This window comes from Littorina saxatilis, linkage group LG1, assembly GCF_037325665.1.
Source record: "Littorina saxatilis isolate snail1 linkage group LG1, US_GU_Lsax_2.0, whole genome shotgun sequence".
In the NCBI taxonomy this organism is placed as follows: domain Eukaryota; kingdom Metazoa; phylum Mollusca; class Gastropoda; order Littorinimorpha; family Littorinidae; genus Littorina; species Littorina saxatilis.
Window position 1 is genome coordinate 50,979,059 of NC_090245.1, and position 24,744 is coordinate 51,003,802.

At 42.3% G+C, this 24,744-nt stretch overlaps 1 protein-coding gene across 1 annotated transcript; it reads right to left on the reverse strand.

Moving 5' to 3' along the window:
* Positions 1 to 84: 84 nt before the first annotated feature.
* LOC138973176 (uncharacterized) lies at positions 85 to 24,744 on the reverse strand. The gene is made up of 14 exons (XM_070345868.1): positions 24,619 to 24,744; positions 23,084 to 23,171; positions 21,707 to 21,886; positions 21,232 to 21,423; positions 18,217 to 18,359; positions 17,177 to 17,399; positions 16,226 to 16,427; positions 13,910 to 15,858; positions 12,158 to 12,360; positions 11,720 to 11,851; positions 11,149 to 11,247; positions 10,349 to 10,492; positions 9,658 to 9,753; positions 85 to 9,107 (listed from the first exon to the last, which is right to left on the reverse strand). The coding sequence occupies exons 1-14, from the start codon at positions 24,685 to 24,687 to the stop codon at positions 8,910 to 8,912; spliced, it is 3,918 nt and encodes a 1,305-aa protein (XP_070201969.1). The 5' UTR covers positions 24,688 to 24,744; the 3' UTR covers positions 85 to 8,909.

A 24,744-nucleotide genomic window follows, 5' to 3' on the forward strand; every position in this document is an offset into this window, starting at 1 on the left:
ACACATCCATACACCACACATACTTAAAAATAAAACACACACACACATTCTTTTTAACAAACACATAGGCAAAACACTGGCGTATCTCCTTGCTTTGTTTTACTTCACATCAAAGGCATATTACACAGATCTCCACTCGTGTCCACAACACAGTAGAGAAGGACACGGACAAATAAAAGGTCATCAAATCTACACTTTACTGACCTAGTCAAATAATGTTGGCTGATTTCACTAGCTTTCAGTCAACTGTTGTACATGATTTCCCATGGGGATGATAATTGTGAAAATGATCTTCAAGAAATAAAGATGATAATTTTAACGATGTCAACACTGTAATGAGCTGATGTAGGAGAAATGTATACAATCAGAACAAAGAGAAGAAGAAGAAGAGGAAGAAGAAAAACACACTTAAAGAAAAGAAGAAACAAACAAGAAAAGTGTGATTAATCAAGAAGCAACAAAATCCGCTTGAATCAGAAGATTGATGAACAACTGTCTTCTCCTGAACACCCTTATTTACACCGTAAAATTAAGCAAAACTCCCTGCATGGCACTACAAACTAAATTGCTTCCTTTTATCCTTAGTTTTAGTTTTACTGTCTACAGGGAAGGCTCACTAAGTATATTCCAGCAACTGGACTATTCATCACTTTGCCTTGCTAACAACCACAGCCCATATGATGTACAGCATGTTTACATTCATGTGTGTGTGTACATGAGAGAGAGAGAGAGAGAGAGAGAGAGAGAGAGAGAGAGAGAGAGAGAGAGAGAGAGAGAGAGAGAGAGAGACTCAGAGAGAGAGAGAGAGATGCTTCCAGCCCATTAGGTGTCAGTATGTGAACATGCATGTATGTCTATGTTTGTGCAGAAGGGAGAGAGAGAGAGAGAACAGAGAGGTATGCTTTCAAATATTTTGTGATCTTGAATCTTGCGACATTGAAATTACACAAAGGAAGTTTTTTGTAAACATTGTACTCTTTTCATTGTGCTGATTAGAAATGACTGTCATATCTCACCTCACTTTAACAAGACAAGCTAGGGTGACAGAAATATATTATTCGATTAACCTGAAATCTTCCTGACCCAGATGGAGAAAACATCCACAGTTAGGCACTCACAGTCACACAAAATAAAAACATAATATGGTATGAGTTAACAACAATGTGTCGATGATCTTCAGCGAAGCACAAAATGTAGGTGGGCAAGTGTGAACAACAACAAAAGTAAAAATTCCCATTTTTTCATGATGTGAACCAACGAGTAGAACTTGCAGGATTTAAGCAGACAAGCAGCCTGGAGAGGCAAGTCCATATTTTCATTATTCTTAGGAACACAACAAAGAAATTCATGTACAATTTCTGTTTCTTTATGAAAGCTATTTGGCTCCTTCACTGTCAACCTTTAAAGGACAAATTAACAACATACGAAGAAATTGCTAACGCTTCGGGATGCCACACTCAATGTTTTATCTGAAGGATAAAAGTGAGATTGAGAATAGCCCACAGGCTGCTGAAAATGAGGCTCTTGTCTTGTACTTTTGTCACATGTTCTGTAAAAGCCCAAGACTTTCACAAGTTTACTTTTTCAAAAGCTCAGGATCACATGCAAAGACAAGCATTCAAGGACACAAGCCTGAACTTTGACTGAGGGGGAGAAGGTGACAGGGAGATTTAGTGTGACATCATGATACTGCTGTGTTTCTTAAATTATGTACATGTATATCAAATAACCGATTTATAACATACAGATGAAACATTCAACACACACACTGACATAGCAAATTCATCAAAAAATTTACTGTCAATGTTAAAACTCAAGAAGCATTTCGGACCTGTCTTGAGCGAATAATACACAAGCATCCCCCACAGCTGACTTTCATCCTCAAGTCAACGGCTCTGAACGGCAGATGCTCAGTCCATAAAGACCGTAACCACTTAAGTCGATGATTCTGAACAATACAACTTACAAGTGAAGGCATATATATATGCCTAACCCCATACACAAGTATCTTTCTTACTTACATCTATCTGGCATCAGCATCACCAACATATTCACACGTACGCGTCCAGGGGTCCTTAAGTACACAAAGAACATCACACACAAAGCTTGCACTATATTTACAGTACTGAAGCGGCCATGAAGAGAGAAGGGTGATAAAAGTCTGAGCGATGAGGAAACATGTTAAATTTGACACATTCATGGTGACACATAGTGAGAGATACTACTCAAACATTTCATAAAATGTCACTGTCAGTCTGCCTGAGGTAAGTTTCATGAAATCAAGAGAAACAGATGAACTTATGAGGAGTACCGTTTGGTTTCACTAGGATTTAAGCCATCAATATAATTTTCATCAACTAACTCCTGTATGCAGTGAAGCGATGCAAGATTTTTTTGTTCTACATCCATACGATACATGCGTGATTCCACTTTGACTACTGACTGACTCAATGACAGCCAAGTTTTTGAACATCTGTCTGTTTTTTAAGCAACCTAAAACTAGTACTTGTAAGTTTGCTGGCAACTCTATTATAACTAAACTAGTAAAAACAGTACATTGCCCAGGGTTTTTCCAAGAAATAAGCATTTTCTTAAAATAAAAATCCACCAGAACAAGTTGAAGAAACTACAACGAAAGATCAAAAACTGGAACTCAAGTTCTATGTCACCATATATTCTGTGTTGCAAACTATTAGTAGTCTCCTATTCCCACACATCTATGTTAATATGGGTACTTAACTGTTTAGCTTCTAAAATGAAAAGGATGCTGTTATTGCTGCTTTCTGCAATGCATCAACGATAGATAAAAGCATGACCTGAATCATCTATTGATGAAATGAAGTTCACCTGATAGGTGCTGCCCTGATCTATATTTAAAATACACCAATGTGAGAAAACATTCTTTGAGTTTGGCTTTGGTGGAAACATTGACAAAATTGTACAATTAAACATTCTGACACTTCAATACATCTGCTAAAATTGACCTCGCTAATAGCTTCTTCTTTTGTTCAATCCAGTAACTACAAAGTGTTCTGTCAATTATTATTCTGAATGGGATCAAAGAAAAAGACCTAGGATGTTCTTCAGGTAGTGCAAGACAGACATAATTCAGGCATGCTTTCAAAAATGAATACTGACATTGACAATATACTTTCAGTTTACATTTCACAACATGTTCACACTTTTTGTTGTTGTTCGCACTTTTTGTTGTTGATGCCATTCTGAGAAAAATAGAGTTCTTTTCTTGAAACACACTTTCAATTCAACTCAAATTTTTACATGATATTGATAATTTTTCATGTGATTTAAAACTGAACTAAATTGTGAAGTGATAAAACAGGTTGTGAACTATGGCAGAAACCATGAACCAGAAGGTGAAACAGGAGATGAACTCTGATGCCTTTTACAGAAAGGTGAACACAAGATGAAAAAGTCTGACTTGTTTTGAGTCACTGTTTTTCGCACAAACGTCAAGCTTCCAGGCCTGCGGGGTATCACAACATTACCATCGTCTGGAAAAAAATCCATCAGAATTTGCTCACTGCCATTTTGTCTGCAATGTGTAAACAATTTTTAGACACTGAGTCTGAAGGAGACCAGCTCCGCCAGTTTTGTGTAATTTCCACAGCTTGTGAAGTCCACTGACTAAATCATTAAGGTAGCACAGGTTCCAGGTCGGCTCACATCCAAAAGGAACTCAAAACGTCACACAGAAAGGCAGGCATATAAAATTAGGACACAGGTGAACTGAAGAAAAAGGTCACGACCAGTATCTTTTCACTGAGAAACAAAGTCACAAATACTTCCCTAGAGAATGAAGCCATCGTCAAATCAGTCGAGTCTTGAGATGTCTTGAAAGCAGTGGTTAACACAAAGCAAAGAATGGCAGTCTGCGCACATTGATCTCTGTGGCAAACGGAGATAGAAATACTATAGTCTTGTTAGTGCTATCTACCAGCGTAAGAAGATTAAAGCGTCACAAAGCCTGCAGTTTGAGTTCATTCTGTGGGGCGGAGATGTAGCTCAGTCGGTAGCGCGCTGGATTTGTATCCAGTTGGCCGCTGTCAGCGTGAGTTCGTCCCCACGTTCGGCGAGAGATTTATTTCTCAGAGTCAACTTTGTGTGCAGACTCTCTTCGGTGTCCGAACACCCCCGTGTGTACACGCAAGCACAAGACCAAGTGCGCACGAAAAAGATCCTGTAATCCATGTCAGAGTTCGGTGGGTTATAGAAACACGAAAATACCCAGCATGCTTCCTCCGAAAACGGCGTATGGCTGCCTAAATGGCGGGGTAAAAAACGGTCATACACGTAAAATTCCACTCGTGCAAAAAACACGAGTGTACGTGGGAGTTTCAGCCCACGAACACAGAAGAAGAAGAAGAAGTTCATTCTGCAACACCGTGGACTTGTGTACCGTACTTTCCGGGTTACAAGGCGCTACAGCGCATAAGGCGTACCCCCTTCTTTTTAAACAAAATTGTAATCCAGTCACCCATTTGGCGCAGGGGGCCGATAGGGCGCACCAAAATTAAAAAAGTATACCGGTAACAAACGAAGAATAAAAATAAGCCGCACATCAAAGGAAGAATACAGAGTGGAAATATGTGTTCTCTGTGTGTGCCGCCAGATCAAAGGCAGGTCCATTGTGATAGCTGGGTTGCCTTGTTTAGACACTGACCTTCTTCCCAGGGGTCAATGACCTAGTTTTTGCTATGAGAGGTGTTTCCCCTGTCATAGATCTGAGAGAGGAAACACTTCCTGCACCAGGGTCAGTGACCGAGTTTAAGATGGGGCGGTCTCTTTGATGTCTTGAGAGGAAACTTGGCCAGGGTAGTACCTAGTAGCTGAAACATGCATTATCACAAGTTGTTTGACTGGTACTCAGGTGGTCTCTTTGATTTTTTTTGTATTTCATACACGGATTAGGCGCTTGGTTATACAAGACGCAGGGGTCAAACTCGAGGAAAAAAGTCGCGCCTTATGACCCGGAAAGTACAGTAAATCAACACAGAAACTGTCAACGAAAGGAAATCAGGAGTTCACAACAAAAAGTGTGGGTGGCTTAGAAGTTAGAAACCTTGGGATATCATATGTGCACGTCCATGATATTGCCAAACACTAGCAAAATTTGGGGGGTCTTGGTAAAGACAGCTGAATAAAACTATCTTACAAAGTACACATGCCTATATCTCAATTTTATTTGGTTTCTTGAAATGTTTTTCTACTGTTTTGACCATTAGCATTTGTAGTTTTGCATTTCAGAGATTTACAAAAATAAATTAAAACTTGTACGAAGTGGAAAAAATGGCGTCGAAAAACGGGACATTTTGCGACGGCACTTTTCCACGTGTGTTATCTTGTGCAAATTCACCTTACAAAGTAAAGATAGTGTGAAAAAATGAAAGTTCAATGATTAATTTTGTCATCAATGAATGGGAAAGTCGCAAAAAAATTAAAACAGAAGTAGTTCTATCGAACTAAAAAAGACTATGCGTTCGTTACTCTCGTTTCCATCACCTACGGTCAGAGGAAAAAAATTGGAACCAAACATGAGTACAGAAATTTGTGAAACCAACGGCTCAAATTACTTTTCCCTTCATTATTTTACTCGCAGAGCTGCATAGTTTTATTCTTTCTTTGGTATTAACCATTTCCTGGGGCTATTTTGAAATTCGGCTTCTATCGTTTCTGGGCCTTACTTACGGCATGTTCGCATGAACAAACCGACATGCAACAGTTTCCGCTTTCGAAACAAATCTGCAAACGTAAACCCGACACATCCCGCAGTCAATAAACATGTTTACAGATGGATTTAGTGACAGTACACACGATTTTTGACCAATGAGAAGGCTTCGTTTCCTTCATTGCCTTCTGTTACGTACAATCAATCAATGAGGCTTATATCGCGCATATTCCGTGGGTACAGTTCTAGGCGCTCTGCAGTGATGCCGTGTGAGATGAAATTTTATACGGCCAGTAATTGCAGCCATTTCGGCGCATATTTACCTTTCACGGCCTATTATTCCAAGTCACACGGGTATAGGTAGACAATTATTAACTGTGCCTAAGCAATTTTGCCAGGAAAGACCCTTTTGTCAATCGTGGGATCTTTAACGTGCACACCCAATGTAGTGTACACGGGGGGGAGTTCGGAGACCGAAGAGAGTCTGCACACAAAGTTGACTCTGAAATAAATTTCCGCCGAACCTGGGATCGAACTCACGCTGACAGCGGCCAACTGAATACAAATCCAGCGCGCTACCAACTGAGCTATATCCCCGCCATACGTACACCATTTTTGCGAACATGTGGGGCACACACGCGCCTTTTACAATCGTTTGCAGACCAACCTCATCCAATTTGGGTAAGTAGAGTATTCTAGAATAGTTTTTTTATGAATAGACATGAATATTTTTGCACATAGAAATAGATCTTTAACAAGTACTTTATTTCTAGATTTTCAAGTGGCGTGCGTTCTCTTGCCTGATTGACGCCATTGTGGTTTTCGTTTCTCGTTTTACTTACAAAACTCGATCGCCGCGGAGGAGGCTATCAAATTGATTTATTTTTGTCAGAATCACAACATGTTTGATGTCATGAAACTGAATTGATGTTTCATCATGCCTGATATAAAAATAATGCGTTTGATGAGGATGAACGTATGAGATCGCCACGTTCGTGACAAAGAAGCAAAGCAAGCTCAAGCAGGCTGTAGTTTTCGGTTCCACACAAACGAACGTTGCATTTTGTGTCATAAACAGACTTGATTGCAAATGTTGGAAGTGTAATACTACCAGCTTTGTGTGATTTCAAGGCTTTATGACATTTTAGCTGGCTGTTATTGACTTATTTTATTTCATGTATTTGTTCATTTTCTTATCTTTTGTCTTCTGTAAGTTTTGAAGGAAACCATGGTCACTGATGGTGTGGTTTCCTTGTAACTTACGCAATATTCTTTTGTTGTTTCAAATGTGTTCTGTGGTGCAGGCATATACATCTCATAAACTAGAACAATGACTTCATTGGTGTTGATTTCTGTTACCTTCTTTGTAAAATTTGCTTCCATTTGGATACAGCAAAAACTGTATTATGTGTGTATTGCATAAGTTACGGATTCCTCAGATGTACTGCTCGATTTACTGTATCCAAAACTTTTTTCTTCTTTTTTTCTCTTTATACTAGGGTACTTTGGTATCAAATGCAAACATCTACAGAAAAATTCTTGGCAAACTGTTGCTAAAAGAGTGTTTAAAGAATGCAAGGTGGAAACCACGTTACTTACGTCATGGCTCACAGTTTATGTTTTATTTCTTTAATTGTGGAAAAACCACTAAACATTTTTTTATAAAAATTAGTGATCCTATTGGGGGAAAGTCTAAAGCTTCCAGACAACAATCATATGTGTAAATAGCTTTTGGTTTATTTTTCAATATCTATGTACCACATAGTGTTAGGCGATATCATGGACGTGCACATATACCTCTTTGAACGAGTCACAGTTTTACACAACAGATCTGTAGAAACTGAAGATGTTCAAAACCCAAAGAGCAAAATTCACTGTCTTGATATTATGATTCACATGGCAGGCGAAAATACTGAGAGAAGGTGAGTTCTGTTGGACATATTCCGGACCCCTCAGGCTCTGGTCAGACATCTTTTTCCCTGGGTAAGAAAGCCTGGCATGCTTCAAACCGCTGTGCTAATGATCAGATTCAGAAACCCCATCCAATGCCTACCACTACAGGAAGATGGTTGTGGCCTCAAACAAAAACATGATCAGTAAGGTTAGAAGTAGAACAGTGACATGACAAATTCGGTCGACAAAAATATCTTCTTCAGCTTTTCTTTTTCCTGACACTGAATGATCTAGACATGCATTCATCGAACACAGCTGATCTAACAGGTGACATATATCCTGGTTTGAAAAGAAAATGTATGAAACTTTTTCATCTGCACCCATCCATCGTTAGCTTGAAGTTAACTGCCAGCAACCATTACTATCTCTGGCACATCTCTGAAGCCTAATCTACTGACTATTGGCTTACTTTTTGTTAGACATGTGGCCAACTATTCTCAGCTACATATAATAAACTACAACGCACTGGATCTTTCTACAAAGCTGCAAGCTATTGCAAAAAATGGCTTGCACAAGCTTTTCATCTCAAGCAATTCACCTCTTAGATTATTTTTTTAGCCCAAAGATGTAAAAACTAAGCATGACTGAAAGCAGAATTTGTCTCTCTGTTTTTACAAGACGAATGAGATCAGAGATGCCTGTACAAGATAACAAACCTGGGTACACACTGCTAAAACAAAAAGCCAGTCTGGTGTTGGTCTTGTACCTTTGCTGGTGGAAAATCCCAGCACATGATGTTACAGCTATTTCCATGCACTGTTGCGGGCTTTATTTCCAGAAAGACAGCACAAGTGAAGTGCTTAATTCCAAGAATTTGGAGCAACTCTTCACATGCAGAAGATGACACATGCTTGTAGATGGACTCTCTCTTTATACATGTACAGAATCAGAAACTGGTTTGCTGATGTCGGTAGATTTTATAGCTGCACTTTCCAGGCCACCTCATTGAAGCACACATTCTCAGGGTCCTGTTATCTGGACAGCACGTGGCATTGCTCCATGGACACGGCAGAACACAGGCTTGCTTGGCTGGGTGCTATGACTCTTGACGTATACACATGGGCGCAATGACTCTTGATCGGACGGCTCTCCACATGTGGGTGCATACACTCCTGACCAATGACTCTCCACACGTGGGCGCAAGGACCCTTGACCGGCTACTCTCCACACGTAACACAGCCACACCAACACTGGGGGCTTTTGCGCTGGACATTGAACGAACATCACAGATGTTGCCACTGTACTCCTATCTCCCCCACTCATCATGCTGTCATGACGGTCGCAAGCGCTGGGGAGGCAGCAGTTCAAACTCATCGTTCACTTGCACCATGGGCAGGTGGACCTCGTCGATGACGGGTGTGGTTTTGGAGTCGCACTGCCCACACTCCTTCAGCTTCCACTCCCAGTCCATCTTCTGCACGGCGTGCAGTGACTCTGCTTCGTGGTGGTGCCGCAGCAGCAACAGTGTCTGTAACAAAACATGGCCAAAAATAAGCTACCAATTATTCACTTAAATTTAACAGTATTGGCGTTAATCGGTAATTACCGGTATATTACTGGTTGAAACGAGAAAATACCGGAACAAAATTGGCTGTCGGTATGACCTACCGGTTGATTTTTAGAACTACCGGGGTTTTTTTTGCTGGTAAAACAAACAAAAACCAGTACTCTGAGTTGGACTCTTACTGGTTCCAATGACAAGCCTACCATTTTTTTCTGGACTGTTTGCATCATAAAAGTTTGCGGACCGGTTTGAAAAAATACTAGCTCCATCACTGATTAAAACCATGCCATGACGACAGAAACAACACGAGAAATGTGTTACACTCTGGCATGTGAAAAAGGCAGTATTTGAACATTTGTTTAACGCAAATAAAACAAGACTTTACAAGAGCTCCAATCGACCATTTTAGCTGCTACTACTCATGGCGGCATATAGCACCCATCGTAACAACCATCACAAGAGATGACAGCAGGTCTTGCAGGGTACTTTCCACTGAAGCACGACAGACACCCACCTTGATGTTGTCATACTTGTCGCCCACATCCTGCAGCCAGGAATAGAACTGTCGACCATTGTAGCGTGATCGAGAGCTCTTGTCACGGTCTTCACCCTGCACAAACAGAGAGAAAGTTGCTTTACAATGTGTAATCACTAGGTACAATGAGTGCAACCAGATAGTACAAAGCAAGGTAATCTTGTTAATTCTTTTCAGACCCAATAGCCACAATTGTTTCTGCCCAGCTGCGAGTTGGCCCCATGGAGAAACATCAATGGACAAAATCACTATGACTATTAGATTGAAGTCACTTCCCCAAACAAGATGCAACCTACTGGAACTCCCTTATTCTTCTAGAGTTGTATAGGACTGTGTGGGAGGATGAGCCGTTCTAGCTTCTACTGATTCAAAAATCTCTTCCTCACAAAAATAGTGCATTTACCACAGGATCCCATATGTCTGAAAATCAGGCGCACATTCTTTGTATTTCCTTGCTTACAGCCACATTTTACCCTATGAACCTGAAAGACAGTGTGCCTTTCCACTGAAACAACTATCAAAATGGTCAGTCTTTTTTCAGGCTAAAGGTTCATTGAAGTGTGTGAGAGACTGAGAATGGGGGATGGAGGGGCATGGGATGGGGGCGGCGTTGCCGCTGATAAAGAGCTATATTTTTCCATATCTATTGTTTTTATCTTGCGTGTCCCACCTGGTCCAGTTCCTGCAGATTATAGATCTCCTCTTCACACAAGATGGTGCACACTGACAATGGCTGGTTCTGATTGGCCACAGCCCGGGCAGCGCGAGCATGCTCACGAAGAATCTCCTGCTCGATTGCCAGCATCAGCTTTTCCTGTGAGCAATATTGCAACAGCATGAATAAAGGACATGTTTGAACCTAAAAGATTAGCACTTTAAATGTCAATTTAACTGTAAGGCCAAAAAAAAAAAGGTCTGTTTACGGTAACATAGGCCAAAAAAATAGGGTCGGTAGGTCGGGATTTTTTTCCCCCCCCAAAAAACCCATATTTTTAGTTGTTTCCCCCCCCCCCCCCCCCCCCAAATGCCAAAAAAAAGTCTATGGTCGCGCGGAAAAAAAATAGGTCGGTCGGGTTACCGTAAACAGACTTTTTTTGGGGGGGGGCCTAAGCTAAGTCTCTTTCTTTTTACCTTTTTGACAGACTTTAAAAAATCTCTCAAGTACTTTGAATTCTTTTGCTCTTGACACAAAACGTACATGTAACACTGATGGAAGACGGAAGAAAAAGAGAAATAAAACGACTGAAGCCAATTTTGAAGTGCTTGAGGAAGTCTCACGAAAGCCTTCAAGAGGTAAACTTGTGTGTCCTGAATAGGGCCCTCAATCTCCTTGGTATGAGTTAATTTAAAAAAAAGTAACACGTATTAATCTCAAAAAGTACAGAACTGCCACCATGGTCATTTTCTGGTATGCTGGAAGTGTCTGATCTAGCAGGCATGAGACATGACTAATATGAGCAAGAGACTTACCCTTTCAATGTGGTGCTGTAGGCGCAGTCGATACCGAGCCTTCTCCTGTTCCAAGAACAAGTCTCGCATGGGACCCGTCACAGAATTGGGAGGAGTCAACTGAAAAGTGACAACAAATCAAGTTCAAACCCTCAAGAGGCAAATAAAGAGTAAAAGAATGATATAGGAATTTAGGAAGCAACGCAATATTTATATCTTCCATGATTTTTGTTCCTCTTTTTCTAACCATCCATACTGAAATGCATGAATGTGGAAATGTTCATGTACCTTTTAGCATCATTTTGTAAATAGGGCCTCGTCCTGCTGAAGCCATAGACAGATATTGATATGAACTGTGATGATCATTTTAGTCAAGGTGGTGATTTTGATTAAACATTGACAGAGAATAACTGAAGCCGACTTTCAACCAGGTCATTACTGTGAAGTTATATCTTTTCAACGAAAAAGTTAGGCAGGGCCCATCGACATGTTTTCCTCCAAAATGCCAGTAAACAATACATTCAGGCGATCCAAATGTCTAGCTAGCAAAACTGCCACTCTGATAATCTCCAAAGCGAAAGGAGAGGCATACCATTGGCACAGAGAGTGTACTGGTGGTGTTTCCCTGCAGAACGTAGGTACAGTTGACCATGAGGTAGTCTTTGAATCCTGTTGGTAGCTTGGGCGTCACTGAACACATCATCTTGTGCCTATTACGCATTTGCTGTTGGAAGAAAAAGTAATAACTGTGAATAAAACGTTATAAACCGCAAGTATTTAGAACTATTACAACCAGCAAAACATCTATCAGTAATGGATAGTAATGCATTTATTTCACATGAATAATGGTTAAATATAATAAATACTGTTGGCTAACATTTTGTAAACTCAACATATTTTGCTGAAATCAACGCTGAAGGTCTCAGTTCACATGAATAACGGTTAAATATAATACTGTTGGCTAACATTTTGTAAACTCAGAACACATTTTGCTGAAATCAACACCGAAGGTCTCGTCTTTTGCTATTACCTGTCGCCTCAAATTCAGGTACAGCTCATACGGGTTTGGTGGTTTCTCCAGGACGACTTCTTTGTTGTCTGCCTGCTCTCGAGACTGGGCTTCTGTCTTTGGTCGTAACTTGCGCTTGCGTGGATGAACTGCTACCTCGTCTTGCTGTGTTGTGCCTCCTGCCTCCGACATATCATCTCCCTCATCTCTGTTCTCTGAAAAATCTGTATCAGCAGAGATGACCGATAAGAATTCCTGTTTTTTCTAGTTATTAGTTCTTTTGTTTGAATTTGCAAGAAACACTTCCGAATATGTACAGTTAATGAGTCAGGGATGTTCCTTGGATTTTGTCCTTATAGGACAAATGTCCTAGCCTTGCTGAAAGTATAGGACATTTGTCCTGAACTGTAAAAAACAATCGGTCATTTCACGTGGAAAGAAATAAGCCGTCCACATCCTCCTTTGGTACACACACACTGTGACACACACCAGAGAGAGAAATATAATGTAATTGTATTCCAAACTTGCCTTCTTCTAGTTCTTGTGTGTGTGTGTGTGTGTGTGTGTGTGTGTGTGTGTGTGTGTGTGTGTGTGTGTGTGTGTGTGTGTGTGTGTGTGTTTAACAGAAAGCAAAAGATCTCAGGTAAGGAAGAAGTCAAGGTCAAAAATTAAATTGAGTGCATACCGATTTTCTGGAACTTAGGGAAATATGCCAAAATGAACCTGGAATCAGCACTCTCTTACACACATCATACTAAAACAAAGCAAAGACACATGAAACACAAATTAAATCAAAACAGCATATAGTGTCCGGTTTCAATTTCTTCGCAGGCGGCATGATCGCATTCGCAGTTTCTAGAATCTATACAACCGGAAGTTGAACTTTCGGAAATTCTTAAACTGCGCGGTCTTCAAACGGCGAAGTTACTAAACCAAACAACAGAAGACGTTGCCGATTCGGAGATTAGGAGACGTATCATCTGATGCCTGATCTAAATAAACGGATCAATGTTGCCATGTCCGACGTGGCAATAAAACGATCGGTCAGTGTCCGTCTCTGACATAAACTTATCGGACATTTGTCCGCCAGAGACACAGGGTACCGGTCATTTGACCAAGGTATCCGGCCCAGGGCCGAGGGCCGACCCCTGGGAACATCACTGATGAGTTATGAGTGTGACTACAGAAGAGGATTATAACTATCGTAGATCAATCAAGTCATTTTAAGCGAGTAACTCTGATATTCAGTATTTACTTATACAATAAATAACCATTTTCCCACACCCCACACCCACACATTCTCCTGCCTTGGGATTGTATTGAAATCCTGTGCATTAATTAATTGAAAACTGGCACAAAATGGTACTGTCTACAGCAACTACATATGCATGTAGAACACATCTTTGCACCAAGTGCATGTGACCTTGACACAGGGTGTCTGTTGCCTCCAAGTAGGCCTCAAAGTAGCGAGTATTTTACTCGCCATGGCGAGTAGAGACATGTAATTGGCGAGTAAAATTTGTCATCTACTCGCCAAATGCGAGTAAAGTTGCTGAACCAAATTGTTGGTTTGGCTAGTATAAGTAGTAAAGTTTGCTCTCTGGCTAGTACATTTTCAGAATCACTAGCCAAAGGCGAGTACACCATTTGTTTGACTTTCAGGGCTGCCAAAGGAGGCTTTTTTAACAGCAAGTTTGACAAGTCAACTTAAATCGAGTTTAAGACAACGAGGTCTGACAAGACCTGTGAAACGGGAACGATAGAAACACAAACCTTTCGAATCAGCTTTAGACACCTTGTCCATGGAATCTTTGACCGACTCTGCTTTTCCTGGCCCTCCCATCCTGGGCGTTTTTTGTTCCTGCTGCTGCTTCATGGCAGTGTGTGATCGTAACGTTCGTGTGGGCCTTGATTCACCGCCCCCCTTCTCATCATCATCCTGCCTCTCTTCATCCCCTTCCTCTTCCTCCTTGCCGCTGCCTGCAGCACCTTCCTTGACTAAGGGAGACGACTCGAGAGAGGATCTGTTGGTAGAGTTCCTGTTCTCGTCTCGGTTGCTGGCTCTGGAGGAGGGGCGGGAGGGGCGAGAGGGAGAAGAGGTGCCGACGTGTAGCAAATCCTCCCCTTGCAGGATGGCGGTGGTTCCGGGGGTGATGAGCTGATTGGAGTCTGTCATTTCTGGCATCCACTCCCCCAGCCCCCCTGCCGCTGTCTGAGTAGGGTTCAACACGTATGGTAGTGCTGGTTTGGCCTGGGGGTTCTTGGACTGGTCCGGTGTGTGGGTGGTGGTGGACATCTTTTGGGACGGGAGGATGATTTTTAACGGGGGGACTTTGAGGCAGGAAGGGCGGCTGTCATTGTCACGGTCTGACCTGGGGGAGGAGGAGAGGTTCTCGTCAATGTCCATGCGAAGAGGGGAGCTGGCGGAACTGTCAGACTTTTCGGCTGAGAACAGGTCTATGGAGGGGAACACTTTGGGTGAGGCCCGATCACCCCGATCTGTTCGTGGGCGCGGGTCCCAGCGCTGAGGCTGAGACGCGGACGCCAAGCTGCTGCTGGGAGAACTGATGACGTTGGTCAGACACACGCTGACACTGCTCCCTGTGACTGCAACACCTGAACTAACTACACCCGTACTGTTCACACAACTAATGCTGCCACTACTGTTACCACCACCAATACCACTACCACCAACACTGATACCACCACTACCTCGTCGATTGCCGAAGGTGGGTGGCAGCTGAGAAGTCCTGTCCGATGCTCCGCTGGAAGTAAGTGAGGTATCCTTTTCAGCAGAGGTCAGGGACACAGCACCACTACCTGTGGTGGAGGTCACACCACTACTCCTAGACACACACACAGACGTCACATCCATGGCTGAAGCGGAAGACGAAACCTGCGACACCACTGAGGGCGGTGGGTGACTGGTTCGATGTTTTGTGGTGGTGGAGGCAGTGCCGTGGTTCACACTGTCGATGGCAGGAATGTGCTGACTGTTGCGCCTTAAATGAGACCCCGGCCCCGCCATGTTAGGGGACAGGCGAGGGGGGCCTCCCATGTTTGTGTGGTATAGCCGTTGGTTTCGAAGGCTATCCTCGAACACATTTCCTCCTTTTTCATCACCATCATCATCGCTGACCTCTTCGATGACGTGGGGCGTGAAGGGCTCTGTCCGCAGCCGCTGAAGGGACGACGCCTGTGACGAACCGCGACCGCTCTCCTCCTCTGAAGAGTCAGGGGGAACACATTGCACTTTGAGCGATGGTACAGTCGAGAAAGTGGACGAGGACAAGGACGAAGATGATGACTGTGTCGCTGAAGGCATTGAAGACACATTGTTTTGGCCACCACCGCCAGAGCTAACACCGTCCATACCACCACCACCACCGCTTCCACCACCACTCCCCACCACGGCATCCCAGGGGTCCACTTTGTGTTTGTGGAGCTGGTTGTGGTGGTGGTCGCTGGTTGTGTTGTGGCTGTCGCGAGCGGCATCCTGATGGTGGTCCACCTCCATGCTGGGGAGGGGGCTGCAGGCAGGTGAGGGTCGTGAACTGCCTCGACCTGACCCCCGCTCCCCGCGGTGCTGGCCCTGGTGGGAGTGTGGATGGAGAAGCTGCTGCTGTTGTTGTTGTGGTGGTTGTTGTTGCTGGTCGCCGGTATCCATGGTCAGGATGTAGGACTTGAACATGGGTTCCTTGGAGTCTGTGCTCTTTCTGCTGCTACAAAATGAAAAAAATATGACTGTTTTAGTTTTCATCCACCTCACAGCTCTTGATTGCATGGTATTACAAATTCAACACTCAGTACTGTGCAGTGAAAAATAAGGCTAGTTCGTTTGACTTCAAATAGAGAAAGGATGGGCTGCAAACACAGAGTAAACAGGGAAAAAATAAGAAAAAAATGAGCGAAGAACTCTCCTTGCTTAGCTATGCATTTCCGTGCAGTTGCATACGAGTTAGCATAATTATTATTATGTGAATAACTATCTGTCGCCCCAGAAAACACACACACACACACACACACACACTCAAAAGTGCACTTCTCACACACATAGCCACATACACAGGAATTGCTCTTATCTTTTACCTCAAGCCTGGATTAGTACCAGCTTCCTCCCCACTGCTGCTACCAGCAGATTTAAACTTGAGGAAGAGACGAGGAGATGGTAAAGATTTGTCTACAGGAGACTTGGGAGGCAAGCTCATGCGACGATTTCCAGCTATGCTTCCTGGGTTGCACGAGTTGTCTCCCCTCACCATGGACATGGAGGAGCTGCGGGGCTTGATGTCTGCAAATTGGTGAAAGAGACAATATGATGTACATTACTTCTTGGTATTTCAAACCAGTACATGCGTTCTAGTATCTTCTGCTTGACTGCTGTTGTTTTAATCTTGTGTTTTGCAATGGGAACGCAGAAGAAGAAATCTTGTGTTCAAGTTAACCAGGACATACCTCCAGATAAAAGTTGAAACTTCAAAGAGACATCATCTCTTTCAGGTTCTTGTCTGTCAATCTTACACATGCAGGTTCTGACATATTTTGTTCGCTTGCTTTTTATTTTAGGTCACTTCAGATCAATTCTGTGAATCTATCTCAAAATATCACCAACATTATCATGAATCAATCTTGTCACCTCTGAAGAACTGTTGTAAGCTCTAATGTCAAAGGCATCACCTGATAATTAATATTGATAACAAGATTGCATTTCAGTAGAAGAAGATTAGAAGAGTAGATGAACAAAATACAGAATATAGTCAACTTTTGAAGATCCCAATAGATCATTGAGATGCATCACCTCTACAAGAAAGCTTAGTATAACCTATCAAGAGAACAGCCTCACCTCACCCAGGCTTTTCGAGTGACCGGGAAACCCCCCTTTTAAGACTTCGCCCCCTTTTATAAGACCGTATTCTGCATATAAAAATCGGAGAAATTACGGAGAAACCGTAGATGTGCACAGGTCTGGACTCCCTCTCTTCTAAGACCTAAACTGTTAATATTTTAGGAGGCCTTAACACAGAGGTTCCACTGTATTACCTTCAACATCAATTCCACGATCCTCATCTTTAATTGACGCGAGACTCTCTGGCGAGGTTGGGGAGCGGACTTCATCCACACTAGATGTTTCGCTATTGGAAGAGATGATTTCTCGCCCAAGCAACTTTTTGATGTTAAGGTCGTTGGCTACATCCAATGGTGTTTCTCCCTTGACATTTGGTTGCAAGGGGTTGGCACCACGCTTCAGTAAAATCGTCACCAACTGGAAATGAAAGGTCAAAGCATGGTCTAATCAAGGTCTCTAACTGTCAAACAGCAGTAAAGCCATCATGAATTGTTACACAGAGCAAAACAGACAACCCCTTGACAAAAGCAGGAGATAAAAACAAACAAAACAAAAAATATTAAAAAAATACGGAAAAATGATCACAATGTCCACCGTCGCTAAAAGGAAGCTTAATCTGGAGAATTGAATTGTTTCTAAGGCTGGAGGATAAAACCTTTTTCTTCTTTGCTTATCACTTATCATTCCTCTCAGTTCTCCGAAAACACGCTACGTATGTAACAATTCTTTATTTGGTGTTTAACGTCGTTTTCAACCATTCAAGGTTATATCGCGACGGGGAAAGGGGGGAGATGGGATAGAGCCACTTGTCAATTGTTTCTTGTTCACAAAAGCACTAATCAAAAATTTGCTCCAGGGGCTTGCAACGTAGTACAATATATTACCTTACTGGGAGAATGCAAGTTTCCAGTACAAAGGACTTAACATTTCTTACATACTGCTTGGCTAAAAATCTTTACAAAAATTGACTATATTCTATACAAGAAACACTTAACAAGGGTAAAAGGAGAAACAGAATCCGTTAGTTGCCTCTTACGACATGCTGGGGAGCATGGGGTCAATTCTTCTCCCTAACCCGCGGGGGGTCATATGTAACAAGCATGCATATTCATTTCTCAAATTGAGATACTAAAGCATTACAGTATTGTATACAATTACACACTAATGAACAAACAAACAAACAAAACACTACACAAACAAAGAAGGAAATAACTATGGCGATAATAAAAAATACCTTGATGTGGTTGTTAATGGCAGCGTCGTGTAAGGGTGACTCGTCTCCCAGCCCAAGGACGTTCACATTGGCACCCGCCTTCAGCAACTGCTTAGCAACGTCCACATTCCCTAGGTTGCAAGCCTCATGGAGAGGGGTCCACCCTGAGAGAGAGACACAAAGAAGGGATGAATAGGAGATGGATGGATGGTTAATGCAGTGATCGCGCTAGGTATTTTTCAAACCGGTATGACGTCATGAGCTGGCTACAAGGCTCTCACGAAAATCGGTAAGCTTGCCAAGGCAACCAGTAAAAGACAAACAATGACTTACAATACATTAAATCAATGTCAGTGATATGCGGACGTTTTTTCTCCCCCCCCCCCCCCCCCCCCCCCCTCAAAGCAACTGTCGCACAACTTGACAGTGACACATCAGCAGCCGCTGTGAGAGAGAGAAAGAGAGAGAGAGCGAGAGAGAAAGAGAGAGAGAGACAGAGAGAGAGAGAGAGAGACAGAGAGAGAGAGAGAGAGAAACAGAGAGAGAGCGAGAGAGAAAGAGAGAGAGAGTGAGAGAGAGAGAGAGAGAGAGACTTCCGAAATAAAATAGGAAAGCAAATAGTAATCACGCAACTGGAAGACTTACTCACTAGTTACAGTTTCACTTTCGCCTAGTCTTTGTTGTCAAAAAGTTTTCACGCGCAGAGCCAACAGCATTTCTATGACTTAGCGATTTTGAATGGTCTTCGAGAGATGAATGTTGAAAATTTCGACAACCTCTTGTGTAACCATTTTTTTTACGTGTTTTTTTGCAGTCTTCACAAAACATGAGAAAGTTCTCCCCCTCCCCCTCTGTCCGCAACCACAGAAACTCTTTGCACCATTTTTCCTGAAATCGTTTGACAGTGGAAGATGCCGATGTTGGTTTCTTTGCCGCCGCTTGAGACTCGGGCTCTGCAGATGTACTAGGCCGTGAAGTACTTTCACGGCTTTCAGTTCCTTCATTCAAAGGCCTTTTCTCACCTCTTGGGGGTAGAAAAGACAGTAAAGATCGTTGCTTCTTCATCGCAATCGACTCGCCTCACAATAATCAACTGTATGTAGACAAAGACCTAAGCTGGTGTGAGTACGTGATTTCCCGGTATGATGCTATGTCGGCTATAGTTAGACGCCGTCCCTTATAACATAAACTGAAAGATTTTACGATGGACCGGGAACCGAAAGAAATGGCGCGAAAAGTATGATGTCTGATTTTTGACGTCATGTTTGACACCTTGACATCAATGGAGACATAATCGCAACATTGTAGCGCTGTCACAACAAGCCATCCAATTCTCTCTCTCTCTCTGTCTCTCTTTCTCTCTCTCTTCTCTCTTCTCTCTCTCTCCTCTCTCTCTCTCCCTCCCTCTCTCTCTCTCTCTCTCTCTCTCTCTCTCTCTCTCTCTCTCTCTCTCTCTCTCTCTCTCTCTCTCTCTCTCTCTCTCTCTCTCTCTCTCTCTCTCTCTCTCTCTCTCTCTCTCTCTCTCTCTCTCTCTCTCTCTATATCGTACTGACAAACGATTTTTGTAATTATTACTTTTTTTTTTTACCGGTCAAACCAAATAACAATCGGTACGTCTGACCGACATCCACTTTTTTTTCCGGTATTGGCGAATCTTAACCGGTAAAATACCGGAAATTACCGGTATTAAACGCGATCCCTGTAATGCCAGAGCCCCACATGATGGGGTGTGAAACAAAAAGAAAGATATAATTACATAAAAATACACACAGAACATCAAACGTGACCGATCCTACATCAGATAAATAAAAATACAGCAGTACAATATGGATACATAAGCAACAAAAATATAAAAAGATATGGATACATAATATATGCATACTCTAATCAAACATCAAATTCAGTCTCAAATTGATTTATACAAATATATGGTGAGATTCCTTAACAAGATACTAACAAGACCATTTTGCATAGGAGACAAACAAAGAAAGATCACATACACTTGAAGTATATCCTAATGCTTGCTCACATCCTGTTTACCAGGCTGTCTGACTCACACACATTTAAAGCTTCTTTTTTTTAATGGCTGGTGCCAATCCTAAAAATCCAAATTGATAACACTGCTGTATCTGTGTAAGTACATTGCTACCTTTCTTTTATGTGACAAGAGAGAACATGCATACATCTTTGTGGATGCGCTTGCCCTTTGAAACATTTTCCTCTGGCTGATAGAGGCCACACATTTTCCTCTGGCTGATAGAGGCCACACATTTTCCTCTGGCTGATAGAGGCCACACATTTTCTTCTGGCTGATAGAGGCCACACATTTTCCTCTGGCTGATAGAGGCCACACATTTTCCTCTGGCTGATAGAGGCCACACATTTTCTTCTGGCTGATAGAGGCCACACATTTTCTTCTGGCTGATAGAGGCCACACATTTTCTTCTGGCTGATAGAGGCCACACATTTTCTTGATTTTCTAAACATCAGTATGCAAGAGTTCTTGAAGTGAATGCAAAAGGCGGATTTTGTAAGGAGAAAACAACTCATTCAAGCTTAGAGACTGAAGTGAATACAATTAGCCTTTACGTGCAACCCTGAAACCTATCATAAAAGGAGGACTGTGCGATATTTCAAAGGTTTAAAGATATTTGAATTGTTCCTACCAGACTGACTTTTCAAAAGTGATTGGGGTTGAGTAGGTGTGTCCAGAAAAGCTTATACAGTGGACTGCCCCTTTTAACACTTTCTACCCCACCTATGTTGACCAAGTTTTTTTTAGCCGAGACCAGCTGTGCTGCAGCAGGTCACTCAGAATTGTAGTAACTGTGTAGTAACTGTGTATCAAGACGCTGGAATGCAGGCGTTAGATGGACGTTACAGTAAGCGACTGAAGCTAACAGTCTGAGCGGATATATCCGTGCCTGGTCAGATAGAGCCATATGAGTGGGTACGGATATATCCGTATCTGGGAGACAATGAGTTAAGGCAGGCGAATACAAAAAATCCTGGATACAAATCTATCAAAAAACACACCAGCGTAATCTGTAACGTTGACAGAGGCTCCGAGTTTGATGAGTTTCTTGGTTTGCTTGACGTCTCCCCGTTTGGCAGCCAGGTGCAGCGACGTCTCCCCACGCTCGTTACGCTTGTTCACCTTCTTGTCGGCCTGCGATCTCTTCGTCGAGGTAACAGACTGCGGCGGAGACGAGGGCTTAGGTGAGGAATCTGAAACCAGGAGAGACTTTAGATGTTCTCTGATTAAAATTGAATGTGACACAGTGTGAGATCAAGACCACCGCCAAACCTTCCCACCAATCTGTGATCCAAATCAAAGGCATGGTCAAATATTCTCCTTTCTCAAGCAATTCACAAAGGGGTGATTTGCACACTCATTTCTTTGTGAAAGAACTCAATCAATTACATAACCAAATTGCCAAAGAAAATGAATCTCAACAACATCCATACTCTCTCTCTATCTCTCTCTTCAAGCCAACAGGTGACAACCTACCTCCCTGTGAAGATTCGTCAGTCATGCGCATGAGGAGAGCCATCTGCTGTCGCTCCGACAGCGGCACGCTGAGACGACTGACATTACCAGAGCCACCCCGCGGGGACGAACTGTTTCCTTGGTCGGGGGACAAGGCGTCAAATCCCAGGGGGCGCTTTCTCTTTGGCGTTACTTTCTTGTCTGTGGACACAAGTCATTTCTCCGATTAAAGACGTTTTGAGATACCTATGGTATATTAAGAATAGACAATGGGTCAGACAGGGGTATCACTATCAGATCTGAATTTCCCTTACAGATATGTCTCCTTTGTTTGCAGTCAGTCACGTTCAAAATCAGTCATGAATAATAGGGATAGTATATTTCTATAAAAGCAAAACAAACAGAGAACAATCCAAAACAATTGAAGTTTGTCAAGTAATCAGTGAGAATAGCAGTTTGTAAAGTTCTTTCTTTCTTTATTTGGTGTTTAACGTCGTTTTCAACCACGAAGGGTTATATCGCGACGGGAGTTTGTAAAGTAACCACATTAGTTGCAGAGACCCTTTTTATAACAAGAACATTCCCCTTCACAAGTAGACAGACTGATTTTTGTAAAGGATTATTTTTGTTGTTTTTGTTGTTGTAGTAAACTCACTCCTTTATGAATCTCCAGCTAAGGAATATGTGTCTATTCAGCCCTGAATGTAAAGTAAACTAGTGACCGCACCGGCATCAGACTCATTCCTACCATCACAGTCAGAAGAGCCAGTCACCAAGTTGTAAAGCAGGAAACATTAATCAGAGTAAGGCTGATTTCTGCTTCTGTAAATTTCTCTTTCTGTCAGGCTGGATGTAATCTTTCTGTTTTCAGACTTCACCGGCACTATGTATACCCCTGGTAATGAAAAGTATGATAAGCTAACAATGAAAGTGGCAGTTGAAATATTGGGGTACAAATAAAAGAACCAGTAGAAGGACAAAACTTGAATACACAATAAATCCTTACTCTTTGATTTTCAAGGGCTACAAAGTACTGACATCTGGGTCTGAGAAATGATATTGTAAGCTAAAATATAAATCTTGTAAGAAAGTGAGAGTTCAAGAAAAAATGCACCCATCCACCCACACACATGTATACAACCTAGTCATAAAAAGTAAGATCAGCTTTTGAAGAAAAGTAATACTTAATACGACAGGGGGGAGAAAAAGGACAAAAGAACACAAGTAAAATGCCAAACGTGATACACAATCAATCCAAAACAACATTTCAAGGCCTACCATAAACCTAGTTCAGAAGTATATACATCTAACCATGAAGTAGAGCAGTACAGAAAAATAAAAGTCAGCCAGCCAACCACAGACTGACAGAGATAAACAAAAACACCCAGAGTCACTGACCTTCATCTTCTGTGTGTTCAGGGGAGAGCAGTTTACGCTTGAAGGCCTTGCTCTCTGCTTGTGGGGTACGCAACAAACCAGATTTCTCCTGAAACCAATGACCCTGGCAAGTCAGCACAGTTTACAATCAACCTCATTTTGCTATAAATACTCTGTACATGTACATAAAGCTATCACGTCTACGCTCTCAGTCTCAGATAGTGTCATCAGAAATGTTCAACTGAGCCAATCCTGAAACCAATGAAGATCACTGTCAAGTCACCACTGTTTACAGTTGACCTCACTTTTCCCCATCTGCTCTGTATATCATACACATACAGATGCCATGTCGTCTACCTTTTGACTCTTGAGACAGCTTGACCAGATATTCTCAACAAACCAGGTTTCTCCTGAAACCAATGACCCTGGCAAGTCAGCAGTTCTGTTTACAGCTGACCTCATTTCCCCCTAAATCTCAGTTTGGTACACATGTGTGAGTATAAAGCTGTCATGTCTGCACTCTGAGATAGTGTGACCAGATATTCTAACCTGACTGCCATAACAGACAGCAGCTGCTAGTGTTACTGTTAAGTTGTCACACTGTGACAAACACCAGATTTGTTATCAGTCCTCCCCCCCCCCCCCCCCCCCTTCATTTCCTCCCCAAGCTTTTATGTGTCAGGAGTGCCTGGGGTGGAGGGGGTGTAGGGGGTGTTGGAGAGAGAAGTTGGTCAAGGAAAAGGAGAGAGGGGTGTTACCCTGAATGAACTGTTGTCTCATTGTTTATATACATGACAAATTGTATTCCCTTGAATGATGCATGCCAAGAACACAGATGAGTATAATGATAAGCTGTTTTTGATAATAAGCTGCACACATTTATTGCCCCATTCTAAGCAAGGTTGCTGGCACCTACAGCACTTAATTAACAGTTATAACGACAAAGGTAATGATGTTCCTCGATCACACATGTTGATTCTGCATTACAGAAAAGGTTCTGCTGTGCTGGCCACGATTGACTAACACTGGTACATGGTTTCACTATTATAGGTCTGCCTTGTAATTCTTTTAAACATAAGTTTATTTTAACAAAGGTTACAATCATGACATGTATACAAAGTTCACAGAAACAGCAGCAAGCTAGAAGCTTATACAAGGTGTTCCTGCATGACAGTACAATTAACATAAGGCGGTAACGGCTGAACAATTTGTTAATTCTTTGGAGCACTTTTGTTCCTCCCTCTCGCTGTTTTGTATTTTGTTACTAACCTCTTCCACACCAAGCTTTACAGCAAATAGCTACCATATGGGATACTATCATGCAAGAACAGGTGGGGAAAAAATTCACTAAGCCATTTGAGATTAAAAAAATATATATATAAAAAAAATAGGCAAAGATGATTATCCCTGTGTACACAGTACACACTTCAGGATACCATCATAAAAAGCAAAAATTGGTCTGGCAGTGAACAGAGATCATCAAGGATTTAGAGTATTGCTACCTCACATTCTGACCAAATCTCCACTGGACAGCGAGTTAACTCTCTCAAATTTACCTTTTGAGGAGGCGACTTCTTCTCTGACATGTCTGGCATGAACAGAAGGGAGAGGAGGACAGCAGGCATGCAGCAGCAGCAACACTACATACATCCCCACTCCTTGGCCCTCGCACTCCCCCTCCC